At 40.4% G+C, this 17,591-nt stretch overlaps 1 protein-coding gene across 1 annotated transcript; it reads right to left on the bottom strand.

Moving 5' to 3' along the window:
* Positions 1 to 8,113: 8,113 nt before the first annotated feature.
* Positions 8,114 to 16,874, bottom strand: LOC110944754. The gene is made up of 2 exons (XM_035985452.1): positions 15,435 to 16,874; positions 8,114 to 8,128 (listed from the first exon to the last, which is right to left on the bottom strand). The coding sequence occupies exons 1-2, from the start codon at positions 16,872 to 16,874 to the stop codon at positions 8,114 to 8,116; spliced, it is 1,455 nt and encodes a 484-aa protein (XP_035841345.1).
* Between the last annotated feature and the right edge of the window lie 717 nt (positions 16,875 to 17,591).

The raw sequence follows: 17,591 nt of genomic DNA, 5'->3' as shown, positions 1-17,591 counted from the left end.
GGGTTCGGTGTGCTAAAATAAACTTTATGCTCATTCAGGGACTAAAAGTGTCAAAAAGTGCATAAGTTTGCACTTTCGCGCATATCTTACGTTCTGATTACTTCCGGACATCCAAAAATTTATGTAAGCATTAAAATATTATGTTTTAATGTTTGGCATGAGAAAAATCCATTCGTCGCGCAATTTGGATAATTTTTCGCGCTTATGCGCATTCCGTCGTAATTAAGCGAACATCGCGATCGTACGACCAAACGAACCGACATCCGAGATATTTTTGAGCATGTTTTGAGTCCCCTATACTTTAACTTCATTTTAGAGCCTTGAAATGAGATTAACGGGGCTTAAACGTGTCAAAAATGGGCCGAAACGCATGTTTCTAAGCTGTAGGGACCAAAACTGACAAATCTGTCAAACTTTGCCCAGGCGGCCCGCGTGAACATTCATGCAATCCTTAGGCGGGCCGCGTCAGGTCCCCAGAACTGCAAAAACAGTTTTAACAGCTGCTAACAGCTGTTATGCACTCAAAAACCCATTGCAAATGGTATTTTCGAATCAGGGGACTGAAATAATGGGCTCAAATGGTTTTTAAAAACTATGGGTACACATGGATGGCCAAGATCGAAGCACGCTTTGCGAGGAACGATCTTAACGGTTCACCAAATCCTATATATACCCCTCCATGTCTTGCCCATTTCCCTCACACTTGAATTCAGAGGTTGCTCTCTAAGTTGGGGTGCTTTGACACTTCATACCTGAGAGTACTCGGAATTCAATCTTGCGGGGACCCGTTGTAAGTATTCTTTCATTCTTTTATTGCTTTTCGAGTCCGAAAGTCAAACTTTGTTTGACTTTCTGCATTGACCAGTTTATGGTCAATGCGAAGTTCGTTTGAACTTCATAACGTGAGCGTAATCACGTTGGTTATAGTCCCTAGCGACTATACCTACTGATTACCACGTTATCTAGGCTTAGTGACGAGCCGTAGTTTTGGTCAAAATGCGTTTTCTTGCGCATTTTGTAACCAAACTACTTTAGGGTATTAAAACCATTTGTTTTAATACCAAAACCTGTTTTCTAAACATGTTCTAGCATGTTTAGCTCGTCGCTTTTAGTTTTGTGCTTGTTTAGGGTCGTAAGGGTAAGCGATCTAATCAATCGCTTATACTTACAAACCCGACCCATTTGGTCGATCATTAGGATCCGACCAAACACATTAGGTGACCATAGTGTATAGGGAATAACCTTTCAAGGTTATACCTTATGGTCACGCCATTTGAGTAGTTGTATGACAAGTGGTTCTTATGCTTTAGGTAAATTACCAAAATGCCCTTTTTACACTAAAATTCATTTTAAACTTATGTAACATAAATTTTGACACCTAAACTGATTTAGCAACAATATTAAGTGTGTTAAGGCATATCTTGCTTGTCATAGGGCTAGTTAGGCGTTTCAAGCGCGTTTTACGCAAACGACGCGTTAAAGTAGCATAAGCTACCTAAGCGGGTCGTAACGGGTCAAAAGCACTTAGGATAAGTTTCGTTTTAGTATGTAGGCTTTGTCAAACCATATTACATAAGTTCCCACACTTATTTGGTTTGCGAACCCTCGTACTACCCGATCCTCCGATAGGTCCGTTTATTAATGTAGGTGCCTTTATAGGTGCTGTTTGATTCCGTGATCTTCTAGCATTGCTTGGTGGTTGTTCTACGACTTCTAAGCAATCTCAAGTGAGTACATAGTCCCCTCTTTTACTGTTTTCCAAACATTTTGGGGTGAAACACATGTGCCTACTTGTTACTTTCATTCTTTTCATGCTTTCATATCATATACTTGCTATGTTCATTAATACATTTGTTTTACATGACATTTTCACGCTATGTATGTTCATTATACTTAGTACATTTGTTTTTACATGACATTTTCACGCTATGTATGTTCATCATACTTAGTGCATTTGTTTTACATGACATTTTCATGCTTACATTTTGGGTATGACATTTGGTTTGTTTAAGTGGGACAATATACATTCATTAACATTGATCACGCCGCTCGTTAGTAGGTAATGGTACCATAGGAATTGACAACTCCCATTCCTGAAATCCTGGGTATGTTTGGATTGGAAGGAATGACCGAATTCGATTAAAACATTTAGACAGATAGACCTTTAATTTGTTTAAAGGTTTATCACCACAGTTGCAAGGCTTGAATGTATGCATTTTCACAATACCGCATAAATGTTTGTATTCATTATAGCGTGCATTTTCCACAAAACATAGCGTTGATTTAAACCATGTTTTACTTCAATACACTGTTTTGTGCATTTTTCCTATGGTTTAGTTGATACATATTTCACTAACCATACATTGACATTTTGATTACACATTACATGATTGATATTTGACATAGACAATGTTGATATTGATATATATACATTTTGACATGGTTTTCACAATAACATTGGGCAAATGGTTTAGACATGGGCAACTTTCATTGGGTGGTTTATTTAAGTCATTCAACTTGGACTTAATCATTTTTCTTACAAATAACACATTTTTCATAAGACATTGTTTTACAACACTGTTCGATAAATATATATACAAACTCATTTTACTTAGTTATTCATTTAACCTTACATTACTTTTTCACATATCATCTACTTTATCATCGCTTTTCAAATGATTTATAAAACAAAACATGTTACAAGGATCATGACTGACTTTGTTAAACAACCCTTTTCTAAAACCTAAGTCATGAATCCTATTTTCACAAAACCTATGTTACTCACTGGCATTTTTATGCTAACGTACTTTATTTTCACATGTGTTTCAGGAGCAAATGCGTAGGATGATCGTGACACGCTAGGGTGGACTTGGGCCTTAGTGACATAAAACAAAACTAGACGTAGTTTAATTTCGTCATGTGCTCTTTATTTCTGTAGTTTTAAGACAATGTGGCTTGTTGGTTCTTGTTTAAACAATGAATTCCACCCTCGGGTGATGAATAAGATAATACTTTAAATGCCATGGTTGTGAAACAATAATTCTGTTACAACACTCCCCGACGTTTCCGCCACGATTTGATGTTTTACGTGGTCTGGGTGTGACAGAAGAGTTGGTATCAGAGCCAATGGTTATAGGGAATTAGGTTATTAGTAATGCTTTGACCTAGACTATAACCTTTCTAGGACCCCAACACAAGTTGTCTTGTGTTTAGATTTTAAAACATGCACTTCACCTATCCTTAGGTGATCAACAAAACAAGAACCCAGATTTCTAAAACGATTTCTGAAAAACAATCCTCTATTTTTTTCAAATGATCTATTTTATTGTTTTGAACCCTTCTGACTTTTCAAATTGATTTTGGAAATTTATCATTTGCTTTAATGATTCTTTTGGCCTTGTGCCTTTCGAGTTTTCAAAATCTCGTCAAAGTTTGGGTCTAAATGATGTGAACACGTGCAAACTGGAAGGGTGAATGCCTGTACCCTGAGTTTTCTGTCTAAGGCTAGAGTGTTCGTACAAATCCACATAATCGGACCAGTCACTCTTACCTGGGAACTCTTGGGGTGAGTGTTCACTTATAGGCGAGCATGTCTTCGTTAAGCATTGTTTATGGACTCATTTACTTTGATTAGTCACTGTGCGTCATTTGTTTGCTTTGTGATACAGACAAATGACCACCATCCTTGCTTTGTTGATTTTGTTTCATCTCGTTCTTTTCATCTAATCTTCTCACTCATTCCTCTCGTGTTTTTCCTCTTTTTAGCATGCCTCCTCGACGCGAAAATCAGCTACCCAATGCCGAACTGGCGGAAATCATCGCACAGCATATGGCTGCGGCGTTCCCGAATCTTATTGCTCAGTTTAACCAAGCAAACGTCAATCAGAACGCTCCTTGTAACTTTAAGAGTTTCAATTCGGCTAAACCACTCAAGTTCAGTGGTACCGAAGGAGCAACTGGGCTTCTTCAATGGTTTGAGAGCATTGAGAATACTTTTCGTCATGTTCAGTGTCCTGATAATCGCAAGGTCGAGTTTGCTTCAAGTGTCTTTCAGAAGAGGGCGTTGACATGGTGGAACGGGGTTATGAGAGATCGAGGTGCTGAAGTCGCTTTAGCACAATCATGGGCTGAGCTAAGGACTCTCATGATGAGTGAGTTCTGTCCTCGTCATGAGCTACGAAAGTTGGAAAGGGAGTTTGACAATCTGAAACAGGTTAGTGGTGAGCACCGGGCGTACACTGATAGATATGAAGAGTTGAGTTTGCTATGCCCAACAATGGTCACCCCACTTGACAAAGCTATCGAAAGATACATCGATGGTCTACCTGATTCTGTGCAAGACATTGTTACCGGGAGTAAACCTACCACTGTCCGTCAGGCCATTGAGTTAGCTGCGACATTAACAGAATCGCAGGTCAGAAAGGGGAAATTGCATAGGAAGGGTGACAAGGGTAAGAAGCAGGATTCTGACAAAGGGGATAGCAAGAAAGGTAAGAAAGGGAAGGATTCTGGCTCATCAAGGGGCTCTAGGAAGCGAAAGGCTTCCCAAAATTTTGCAATCACTGCCCAACAGAACCAGGCAGCACCCAATCAGCCAGCGCAGCCTCCCGCGAAGAAACGGTATGAAGGGAATGCACCTTTGTGCAATAGGTGCAATAGTCATCATCAGCAACAACTCCCGTGTCGTTTCTGTACCAACTGTGGGAAGTCGGGTCATCTTGCAGAAGTTTGTCGTTTTGCTCGAAATCAGGTAGCGAGCTTCTTGATATTCCCGGTCATGGGCTTCACTTTACGTGGAACCAAAAGCCTAGGGAAGGGATTGGTATCCTAAAGAAGATAGATCGGGTTATGGGGAATGTTAGATTCTTGGATGTATTTCCAAATGCTCATGTGCTCTATCACCCTTATAGGGTGTCGGACCATACACCGTGTATTCTAAAGTTGGATCAAGTTTGCCGTCCTAAACCCAAGCCATTTAAATTTGCTAATTTTATAGCCAACAAGGAGGGGTTTAAAGAGTGTGTTGCTGCTGAATGGAGTAGGAGTATAGAGGGTATTCCGATGCTAGCCGTGGTTAAAAAGCTTCGGAATCTGAAATCCCCGCTAAGGAAATTGCTTCATGAGCAAGGTAATTTACATGTTAAAGTCAAAGAGTTGAGATTGGAGCTGGATGATATCCACCGTCAAATTGATCTTAATCCGTTTGATGCTACGCTTCGGGAAATTGAAACTGAGCTCATAAAAAAGTTCCATATTGCTTCTTATGATGAGGAATCTTTTTTTAAAACAAAAGGCTAAGCTGGAATGGTTAAGTGCGGGTGATGGTAATACATCTTTCTTTCACAATTGTGTTAAAAGTAGGAATGCCAGGAATAAAATCCACTTGATTCGTGACGCTAATGGTATTCAACATGAAGGAGTGGATGTTGAGAAAGCATTAGTTGAACACTATGCTAATTTTTTGGGTATAGAAGCTGAAGTGGAAGAGTTAGACATGGACGGCCTCTTTGGTAACACCGTTAATCCGGAACTTGCTGATCACATGATCCGGCCAGTGACTCGTGAGGAAGTCAAGGCGGCTATGTTTAGTATTGCGGATAACAAGGCCCCGGGTCCTGATGGGTATACATCGATGTTTTTTAAGAAAGCTTGGGATGTGGTTGGTGATGAAGTCTCAACTGCTATTCTTCAATTTTTTGAGAATGGTAAACTGCTTCAGCAGGTAAACCATACTATAATTGCCTTAATTCCCAATGTATCTACTCCCGCGTCGGTTTTGGAGTATAGACCGATATCTTGTTGCAATGTCATTCTTAAATGCATTAGTAAGATCTTATCGGATAGAATTAAAGGTAGTTTGGGTAGTTTGGTTGACATTAGCCAATCGGCTTTTATCCCGGGCAGGAAAATATCGGACAACATCCTTCTTACGCAGGAGCTTATGCACAACTATCATTTACATAAGGGGAAGCCGAGGTGTGCATTCAAAATTGATATCCAGAAAGCATACGACACTGTCAGCTGGAAATTTCTCAAATCTATCTTAACCAGGTTTGGATTCCCTCCTAAAATGGTTGGATGGATTATGACGTGTGTTTCAACTGTGTCGTTTTCTCTTAGCATTAATGGGAATCTGTGTGGTTATTTCAAAGGAAGGAGGGGGCTTAGACAGGGTGATCCTATATCCCCTTACCTATTTACATTAGTCATGGAGGTTCTTTCGTTATTATTACATAAGGCTGCCGATGATCACCCTGCGTTTCGGTACCATGAAAAATGTAAGCTTCAGAAGATTATTAATGTATCCTTTGCTGATGACTTGTTCATTTTTGCAAATCCGGATTTGGTCTCCATTCGTATTATAAGGGATGCCTTGGATCTTTTCACGAGAACTTCGGGTCTTACTCCGAATTTAGCCAAAAGCACGGTTTATTTCAGCAATGTTTCGGGCCAGATGAAGCAAGCGATTAGCTCTTTACTTCCGTTTCAAGAGGGAGAGCTCCCTGTTAAGTATTTGGGAGTGCCGCTGATTTCAACCAAGCTTTCCGCGAAGGATTGCAAAATTCTAGTGGATCGGGTTGACAAGAAAATTGATCATTGGTTAAATAAGTCTCTTTCATTTGCAGGAAGGCTCCAACTTATTAATTCAGTGATTTCGGCTATGCATATATACTGGGCTTCTGTGTTTATGCTTCCACTCCGTATAGTTACAGACATTGAAAAGCGTATGCGGAATTTTCTTTGGAGAGGAGGGATGGCTAAGGGTTCTTCTCCGAAAGTTGCTTGGAAAAATGTTTGCCTTCCGAAAGCCGAAGGCGGTCTGGGTATTAGAAGAATTCATGACTCGAATAAAGCACTTCTTGCTAATCATGTGTGGAGTATTCTTACTAAGCGGGATTCTCTCTGGGTAAAATGGGTTCATTCGTACAGGATCAAAGGGAGAAACTTTTGGGAAATTCCTTTTCGTGGTACTATGACATGGGGGTGGAGGAAAATCTTGTCTATCCGGCCAGCTATTCGTCCGTTCATTTGGTATTTGATTTGTGATGGTACCAAGGCTAATGCTTGGAATGATAATTGGTGTGTTTTTAGTCCGTTGCGGGATTTCATAACTCCGAGACGTATTCATGGTGCGGGGTTCACCATGCTATCTTCAGTTTCAGATCTCATTGATTCTCATAATGGGTGGAAGTGGCCGATTGCTTGGCTTGATCTTTTCCCAGTGTTGATTAACCTAGTGCCTCCGAATATTGTTCATAATGTTCCGGATAAACTCGTTTGGAAGAATAGGCAGGGAAACACCTCAGAGTTCAGCGCTAGTGAAGCTTGGGAGAGTATCAGGGTGCGCGGTGAAGAGGTGGATTGGGTAAACTTGGTTTGGTACGGCCAGAGTATTCCAAGGCATTCTTTCCATTTGTGGCTTGTTCTTAAGAACAAGCTAAAAACCCAGGATCGAATGGGGGTTTGGGATGCTGGAAGTGCAACTAATTTGAATCTTATGTGCTGCCCGTTGTGCAATCAGGGTAAGGATTCCCGGGATCATTTATTTTTCCGATGCTCTTATGCGTTGCAAGTGTGGAATCAGGTGAAGGATTTGGCTTATATGGATTCGGTTGATGAAAAGTGGGACTCCATTGTTGCGTGGCTCTCTCATTATGCTATTAATAATTCAGCGAAAAGCATCGTCAGTAAGTTGGTAGTTGCGGCTTCGTCTTATTTCATATGGCAAGAAAGAAATAATAGGTTGTTTTCTAGAAATCAGCGAAATGCAACAGTGATCGCAAACATAGTTCTTCATACAGTTCGTCTAAAGCTGATGACTTTCAAGGCTGGGAAAGGTATGAAACACCCTCTGATGCTAGAGAGATGGAAGTTCCAAGTCAAGGCGCTGAGTTTTGATCCGGGCTAGAGGCTTTTGAGTTAACGATGTATTGTTAGTTGCCGTAGGTTTGGCTTCGGGCTGTTTTTGTGTTTTGTTGGTGTTTTTGTTTTGGTTTGTAGGTTGGTTGTTTGTTTGGGATGTTTGGTTGTGCTAGTACTTGGTATGCCAAGTCTAGCTCTTGTGTGCTATTTCTGGTACACTTGCGTGATTCTTTATTCTTTTTAATAAAATTCACCGGGGTAACCCCTTTACCCAAAAAAAAAACAGCAAGCTGCACGACCTCACTACCCTCCCGGCTCATGCTTTAATTGCGGAGACCTGACTCATTATCGAAACCAGTGTCCAAGGCTGGTTAATGCAAATCCAGTTCAGGCTCAGGCTCGTGGACGAGCTTTCAATATGAATGCTGTTGAGGCGCAGGCAGACAACGAAGTGGTGAACGGTACGTTCTTAGTTAATAATCAACCTGCGTCTGTTCTTTTTGATTCAGGGGCCGATAAAAGTTTTGTGTCTTTATCTTTCGAACCATTGCTTCGCGTGTCTAGAACAAAACTAGGTAAACCTTTGACTGTTGAAGTTGCGAATGGTGAACCCATTGTTCTTAATTCCATTCTTCGCAACTGCCAATTAAACCTTAGCAACCACCTTTTTCCTATTGACCTCACGCCTATGCGTCTTGGAAGTTTCGACATTATTGTGGGTATGGATTGGTTAGCCAAGCATCGCGCAGAGGTGGTTTGTTTTGAGAAGATCGTTCGTGTGCCGCTCCCGTCAGGTGAGATCCTACAGGTTCGTGGTGACAAACCTGTTAGTAGCCTCAAGCTTATGTCTTGTTCTCAAGCTCGGAAGTATCTGCGAAAGAACTATGTGGCCTTCTTGGCACATGTTACGGCAGATAAAGACCAAGGTAAGTCTATTCAAGATATCCCTGTTGTTCGGGATTATCCGGAGCTGTTTCCTGAAGAATTACCTGGTCTACCCCCAGCACGCCAAGTCGAGTTCCATATTGATCTTGTACCTGGTGCAAATCCTATTGCCAAAGCTCCGTATCGCCTTGCACCATCTGAGATGCAAGAGCTATCTAAGCAGCTTCAAGAGCTTTCTGACAAAGGCTTTATCCGTCCTAGCTTTTCACCTTGGGGTGCTCCCGTTCTCTTTGTCAAGAAGAAGGATGGATCCTTCAGAATGTGTATCGATTATCGTGAGCTGAATAAGCTTACCATCAAGAATCGATATCCCCTACCTCGCATTGATGATCTCTTTGACCAGTTACAGGGTGCTACTTGCTTTTCGAAGATTGATCTTCGTTCTGGGTATCATCAACTTCGTGTGCATGAAGAGGATATTCCCAAAACAGCATTCCGCACTCGATATGGGCATTATGAGTTCACAGTCATGCCATTCGGTTTGACCAATGCTCCTGCTGTTTTCATGGACTTGATGAATAGGGTCTGCAAGCCTTATTTAGATAAGTTCATCATCGTTTTCATTGATGATATCTTGATTTATTCTAAGACGCGAGCTGATCACGAGCAACATCTTCGTCTTACTCTGGAACTCCTAAAGAAAGAACAACTTTTTGCCAAATTCTCCAAGTGCGAATTTTGGCTTAAGGAAGTTCAATTTTTGGGACATATTGTCAACGAACAAGGTATTCATGTAGATCCCTCCAAGATCAGTGCGATTAAGGATTGGGATACGCCAACTACTCCTACTGAGGTTCGTTCTTTTCTTGGTCTTGCGGGTTACTACCGCCGCTTCATTAAAAACTTCTCGAAGATTGCAGTTCCCCTAACTGCTCTAACTCAGAAGAACAAACCCTTTGAATGGGGATCTAAGCAAGAAGAAGCGTTTCAGACCTTGAAGCAGAAGCTTTGTGATGCACCTATTCTAACTCTGCCTGAGGGCAACGATGATTTCGTTGTCTACTGTGATGCATCGAAATTGGGTCTTGGCTGTGTTCTAATGCAAAGGAACAAAGTCATAGCCTACGCATCTAGACAATTGAAAGTACATGAGAGAAACTACACCACGCATGATCTTGAGTTAGGTGCAGTTGTTTTCGCTCTCAAAATCTGGAGACATTATTTATACGGTACAAAATGCGTGGTTTTCACTGACCACAAAAGTCTCCAGCACATCTTCAATCAAAAAGAACTCAACATGAGGCAAAGACGTTGGGTCGAACTCCTAAACGACTATGATTGCGAAATTCGCTACCATCCTGGTAAAGCGAATGTCGTGGCTGACGCATTAAGTCGTAAGGAACGTACTATGCTTCATTGTATTCGTGATCAAACTGCTATCCAAGCTCGATCAGATATTCAAGCCCGCATTTCTCAGGCTCAGCATGTTTGTGTTTCACAAGACTTGATGGGTAAGGAATTACCCTATCACATTAAGCCTGATCTTGTTTTGAAGGAAGATGGGTCGTATTATTTCATGGACCGTTTGTGGGTCCCAAGCCAAGATGATCTTCGTACTTTGCTTATGGATGAGGCCCATAAATCTCGTTATTCTATCCATCCTGGCTCAGACAAAATGTATAAGGATCTTCGTACTCAGTATTGGTGGCCTGGTATGAAGAAAGACATTGCCTTATACGTTTCAAAATGCCTTACTTGTCTTAAGGTTAAGGCCGAACACCAGCATCCTTATGGTCTTTTGGAGCAACCAGAGATTCCAGTTTGGAAATGGGAAAACATCGCTATGGATCTCATTACTAAACTTCCGCGCACTAAGAAAGGTCACGATGCCATCTGGGTAATTGTGGACCGTCTTACTAAATCAGCGCATTTCTTGCCAATCCGTGAGGATTTTTCTGCTGATGATTTGGCTAAAATCTACGTGGATGAAATTGTATCTCGACATGGTGTTCCTTTGAACATTATTTCGGACAGGGATGCTCGTTTCTCTTCTCAATTTTGGAGAACCATGCAATCTGCTATGGGGACCCAACTCAATCTGAGCACAGCCTATCATCCACAAACTGATGGCCAAACTGAAAGAACAATCCAGACTTTGGAGGATATGCTTAGAGCTTGTGTGATCGACTTCGGTGGTAGTTGGGATTCACATCTTCCATTGATTGAATTCTCCTACAACAACAGTTATCACTCCAGCATCAACATGGCTCCTTTCGAGGCTCTCTATGGTCGAAAATGTCATTCACCAGTCTGCTGGAATGAGATAGGTGAGGCTCAGATTACTGGACCTGACCTCATTCTGGAGACAACTGACAAGGTAAAGAAAGTTCGTGATAACTTACAGGCAGCTCGAAGCCGTCAAAAGAGTTACGCGGACCTAAAACGCAAGCCCTTGGATTTTCAAGTCGGTGATCGAGTATTACTTAAGGTCTCACCTTGGAAAGGTGTGATCAGATTTGGAAAGAAAGGAAAACTTGCACCTAGATACGTTGGACCATTCCAGATCGTTGAAAGAATCGGTAAGGTAGCCTACAGACTTCAATTGCCTCCTGAACTTGGAAATGTTCATCCAACCTTTCACGTATCCAACCTCAAAAGGTGTTTAGCTGATGAGAACCTCCACATACCACTTGACGAAATTCGTGTTGATAAAACACTACATTTTGTTGAGAAACCTGTGGAAATTATGGATCGTGAAGTCAAATGGCTTAAACGCAAGCGCATTCCGTTGGTTAAAGTTCGCTGGGAATCTAAACGTGGACCTAAGTTTACTTGGGAACGTGAAGATCAAATGAAGGCGAAGTATCCACATCTATTCCCACGAGTTTCCTCTAAACGAATTTCGGGACGAAATTCCCACAAGTAGGGGAGACTGTGACATTTGTGCTTGTAATCATTGTAAACAGTTCGGTTATCAATGAAATAAAGTTATTTGATCCCAATGTTTGTTTATTCATGTTTGATGTTTTTCATGTTTTGGCTTTATTCGATTTCAAACTCTATATCGCTTTCTGGAGAATTTTACGCAAACTGGTACGAAAACGTAATCAGTTATATGCAACAAATACTCCGGAACATCATTTTATGCTTAACATACCTTAAATAACCTTTACATAACTTAGAAATAAGTTTCGAAGGCTTTGGTATGGCAAAATTCAGTTAATTCGCTTACAGGGACTAAAATTGACAAACTGCGAAAGTATGCCGATTTGAACTGTAACGAACATTCCGGAACATGATCATAAGTTAAACACACCTTAAATATCCTTTACATAGCTTAGAAATAGGCTTTGAGGGGTTCGGTGTGCTAAAATAAACTTTATGCTCATTCAGGGACTAAAAGTGTCAAAAAGTGCATAAGTTTGCACTTTCGCGCATATCTTACGTTCTGATTACTTCCGGACATCCAAAAATTTATGTAAGCATTAAAATATTATGTTTTAATGTTTGGCATGAGAAAAATCCATTCGTCGCGCAATTTGGATAATTTTTCGCGCTTATGCGCATTCCGTCGTAATTAAGCGAACATCACGATCGTACGACCAAACGAACCGACATCCGAGATATTTTTGAGCATGTTTTGAGTCCCCTATACTTTAACTTCATTTTAGAGCCTTGAAATGAGATTAACGGGGCTTAAACGTGTCAAAAATGGGCCGAAACGCATGTTTCTAAGCTGCAGGGACCAAAACTGACAAATCTGTCAAACTTTGCCCAGGCGGCCCGCGTGAACATTCATGCAATCCTTAGGCGGGCCGCGTCAGGTCCCCAGAACTGCAAAAACAGTTTTAACAGCTGCTAACAGCTGTTATGCACTCAAAAACCCATTGCAAATGGTATTTTCGAATCAGGGGACTGAAATAATGGGCTCAAATGGTTTTTAAAAACTATGGGTACACATGGATGGCCAAGATCGAAGCACGCTTTGCGAGGAACGATCTTAACGGTTCACCAAATCCTATATATACCCCTCCATGTCTTGCCCATTTCCCTCACACTTGAATTCAGAGGTTGCTCTCTAAGTTGGGGTGCTTTGACACTTCATACCTGAGAGTACTCGGAATTCAATCTTGCGGGGACCCGTTGTAAGTATTCTTTCATTCTTTTATTGCTTTTCGAGTCCGAAAGTCAAACTTTGTTTGACTTTCTGCATTGACCAGTTTATGGTCAATGCGAAGTTCGTTTGAACTTCATAACGTGAGCGTAATCACGTTGGTTATAGTCCCTAGCGACTATACCTACTGATTACCACGTTATCTAGGCTTAGTGACGAGCCGTAGTTTCGGTCAAAATGCGTTTTCTTGCGCATTTTGTAACCAAACTACTTTAGGGTATTAAAACCGTTTGTTTTAATACCAAAACCTGTTTTCTAAACATGTTCTAGCATGTTTAGCTCGTCGCTTTTAGTTTTGTGCTTGTTTAGGGTCGTAAGGGTAAGCGATCTAATCAATCGCTTATACTTACGAACCCGACCCATTTGGTCGATCATTAGGATCCGACCAAACACATTAGGTGACCATAGTGTATAGGGAATAACCTTTCAAGGTTATACCTTATGGTCACGCCATTTGAGTAGTTGTATGACAAGTGGTTCTTATGCTTTAGGTAAATTACCAAAATGCCCTTTTTACACTAAAATTCATTTTAAACTTATGTAACATAAATTTTGACACCTAAACTGATTTAGCAACAATATTAAGTGTGTTAAGGCATATCTTGCTTGTCATAGGGCTAGTTAGGCGTTTCAAGCGCGTTTTACGCAAACGACGCGTTAAAGTAGCATAAGCTACCTAAGCGGGTCGTAACGGGTCAAAAGCACTTAGGATAAGTTTCGTTTTAGTATGTAGGCTTTGTCAAACCATATTACATAAGTTCCCACACTTATTTGGTTTGCGAACCCTCGTACTACCCGATCCTCCGATAGGTCCGTTTATTAATGTAGGTGCCTTTATAGGTGCTGTTTGATTCCGTGATCTTCTAGCATTGCTTGGTGGTTGTTCTACGACTTCTAAGCAATCTCAAGTGAGTACATAGTCCGCTCTTTTACTGTTTTCCAAACATTTTGGGGTGAAACACATGTGCCTACTTGTTACTTTCATTCTTTTCATGCTTTCATATCATATACTTGCTATGTTCATTAATACATTTGTTTTACATGACATTTTCACGCTATGTATGTTCATTATACTTAGTACATTTGTTTTTACATGACATTTTCACGCTATGTATGTTCATCATACTTAGTGCATTTGTTTTACATGACATTTTCATGCTTACATTTTGGGTATGACATTTGGTTTTTTTAAGTGGGACAATATACATTCATTAACATTGATCACGCCGCTCGTTAGTAGGTAATGGTACCATAGGAATTGACAACTCCCATTCCTGAAATCCTGGGTATGTTTGGATTGGAAGGAATGACCGAATTCGATTAAAACATTTAGACAGATAGACCTTTAATTTGTTTAAAGGTTTATCACCACAGTTGCAAGGCTTGAATGTATGCATTTTCACAATACCGCATAAATGTTTGTATTCATTATAGCGTGCATTTTCCACAAAACATAGCGTTGATTTAAACCATGTTTTACTTCAATACACTGTTTTGTGCATTTTTCCTATGGTTTAGTTGATACATATTTCACTAACCATACATTGACATTTTGATTACACATTACATGATTGATATTTGACATAGACAATGTTGATATTGATATATATACATTTTGACATGGTTTTCACAATAACATTGGGCAAATGGTTTAGACATGGGCAACTTTCATTGGGTGGTTTATTTAAGTCATTCAACTTGGACTTAATCATTTTTCTTACAAATAACACATTTTTCATAAGACATTGTTTTACAACACTGTTCGATAAATATATATACAAACTCATTTTACTTAGTTATTCATTTAACCTTACATTACTTTTTCACATATCATCTACTTTATCATCGCTTTTCAAATGATTTATAAAACAAAACATGTTACAAGGACCATGACTGACTTTGTTAAACAACCCTTTTCTAAAACCTAAGTCATGAATCCTATTTTCACAAAACCTATGTTACTCACTGGCATTTTTATGCTAACGTACTTTATTTTCACATGTGTTTCAGGAGCAAATGCGTAGGATGATCGTGACACGCTAGGGTGGACTTGGGCCTTAGTGACATAAAACAAAACTAGACGTAGTTTAATTTCGTCATGTGCTCTTTATTTCTGTAGTTTTAAGACAATGTGGCTTGTTGGTTCTTGTTTGAACAATGAATTCCACCCTCGGGTGATGAATAAGATAATACTTTAAATGCCATGGTTGTGAAACAATAATTCTGTTACAACACTCCCCGACGTTTCCGCCACGATTTGATGTTTTACGTGGTCGGGGTGTGACAGAAGCCCCGGTAAATCTTCCGGAAAAACATCAAGAAACTCATTCACAACTTCAACCTCTTCTATCATAGGGATATTCTGCTTAGTATCCACCACGTAAGTTAGAAATGCCTTGCTTCCATTTCGTACGTACTTGTATGCTTGGACTATAGAACAAAGCTTCGAATTGATATTCCTTTCCCCTTGTATGCTTACTCGTTTTCCTTCCGATGTTAACACATGAATTACCTTCTTCTCACATTGAATTTCGGCCTGATGCTTAGCTAGCCAATCCATGCCAACTATAACCTTAAATTCCCCCAATATCACGGGAATAAGGTCGATAGCAAACTTTTCGTCTTCAATGATTATTTCACAATCTCTACAAACTTCGTGCAACAAGTAACTCTTACTATCGGCTATTTCTACTTCTAATGGTACACGCAGTCTTTCGATTCTAAAGGAGGGGTGTGACACTAATTCACTTGATACAAACGATCTACTGGCACCGGTATCAAATAACACATACGTAGGCATCGAGTTCAATGAGAATATACCTGATACAACATTCGGATGGTCCTTCGCTTCCTCGGTTGTGATCTGAAACATCCTCCCCTTAGCTCTTGGGGCTTCCTCCTTTCTTGCCTCCTTATCAGTTTTCTGTTGAAGCTTGGGACACTCAGCCTTAATATGACCCGGTTGGAAACAGTTGTAACACGTTCTTGAAGGATTAGGGCACCTATAGTATGGGTGCCCCTCTTGACCACAGTTGTAACAACCCTTTTTCCCTTTCAAACATTCCCCCGTGGGTAACTTTCCGCACGTTTTGCATTTTGGAATACTACCCTTCGCCTTATCCTTCTTGCCTTGATCTTGAAATTTTGGTTTCTTTGAAGGGCTCGAGCTAGAAACATTTTCAGATGCTCTCTTTTCGCCCCTTTCCGCCTGTCTTCTCATTTCAATCTCCCTATCTCGGGCCAGTTCAATGAGCTCATTCAAAGTTTCACATTTAGCGGGAATTATGAACTCCCGATATTCAGCCTTCAACATACCGTAATAACGGTTTATCTTCATTCTCTCCGTTCCTGCTATCTCGTTACAGAACTTCAGCTTGTCAAGGAAAACGTTGGTGATTTCATCAATGGTTTCATCTTTCTGACGAAGATGTAAGAAATCTTCTTGGATCTTGTCGATGGCAGATTGTGGACAATGATGCTTCAGAAAAGGTTCCTTGAACTCCTGCCACGTCAAGACTTGAACTTTTTCTTCCCCAAGCTCTTTACTATAAACATCCCACCAATCCTTAGCTCGGAGTTGTAGCAAACCGGTGGCGAACATCACTTGATCCTCCTTTTCACAATGACTCCTTACGAACACCGCTTCCGTACTTGCAATCCACCTTTGACATACTATAGGATCAATTTCTCCTTTGAATGGTAACGGGTTGCACGCCATAAATTCTTTGTAAGTGCACTTGCGAGTTCCTTTCCTTTCTTGCATTGCATTGATCATTCCCTTTAACTCGTCTATCTTACTCGTCATCATTGATTCTACTATTTCTAGCACATGACTTTCCACTTCTTGGGCTAAGTGAGGAGTACTTGCTTGGATTGCCCTTCCAATCTCTTCCGAGATCATAGTTTTCAGCTGTTCTTGTTGTGCCGTTTCATCCTCATTCGAATCCGTCATCTACACATAAACATCCTTCTTATCCCAAACATTCAATCATCCTTTCAGTCATATAATCATTCTATTAGTACATAACTTCCTTGAAAGTTAACATTCGTGCATACTACTATTCTTTAGAGTCTTATTATAGCGTTTGCAATACTTCACGTACGATAGAAAACATTAAGCAAAACATCACAATTGCAAAAGGCTGAAAACAGGTACCACCGTAAATTACGGTGTCACCGTAATTTACGGTGGCAATATTTCTTTTACGGTGTAAAGCTACTGCCTTACGGCAGTGGAATTTCCTCCCAGTGTCTACCGTAAATTACGGTGTCACCGTAATTTACGGTGACGCCCAGCATGCTTTGATGAGTTTCTTATTTTTTTGCAGCCATCTGTTCATCCCGTTTTAACCCGTACCAATCCGTTTCGTCCCAGACCTTTACACATCATCCCATGATGATCTTTCCTAACGTTCCCTAAATAACTCATTCATAATACGAAATAATCTTTAAAGTACTTACTTGCTTCGCGCCGCGGGTCGAACACACTCTTCACATGAGCTTCGGTTTGAGTTCAAGTGTTTGATGCTTGAATCCCTCAAACCTAGGCTCTGATACCAACTTGTAACGTCCATAAATTTTTTTTTCTTAAATTTATTTAAATAACAACATACTTTTCTAACAAAATTTGGGCATGACCCGTTGGTAAACGGGCGATACCCTGTTTTTC

The sequence above is a fragment of the Helianthus annuus genome, chromosome 16 (genome assembly GCF_002127325.2).
Source record: "Helianthus annuus cultivar XRQ/B chromosome 16, HanXRQr2.0-SUNRISE, whole genome shotgun sequence".
NCBI lineage: Eukaryota > Viridiplantae > Streptophyta > Magnoliopsida > Asterales > Asteraceae > Helianthus > Helianthus annuus.
This window is presented reverse-complemented; position numbering and strand designations above follow the sequence as displayed.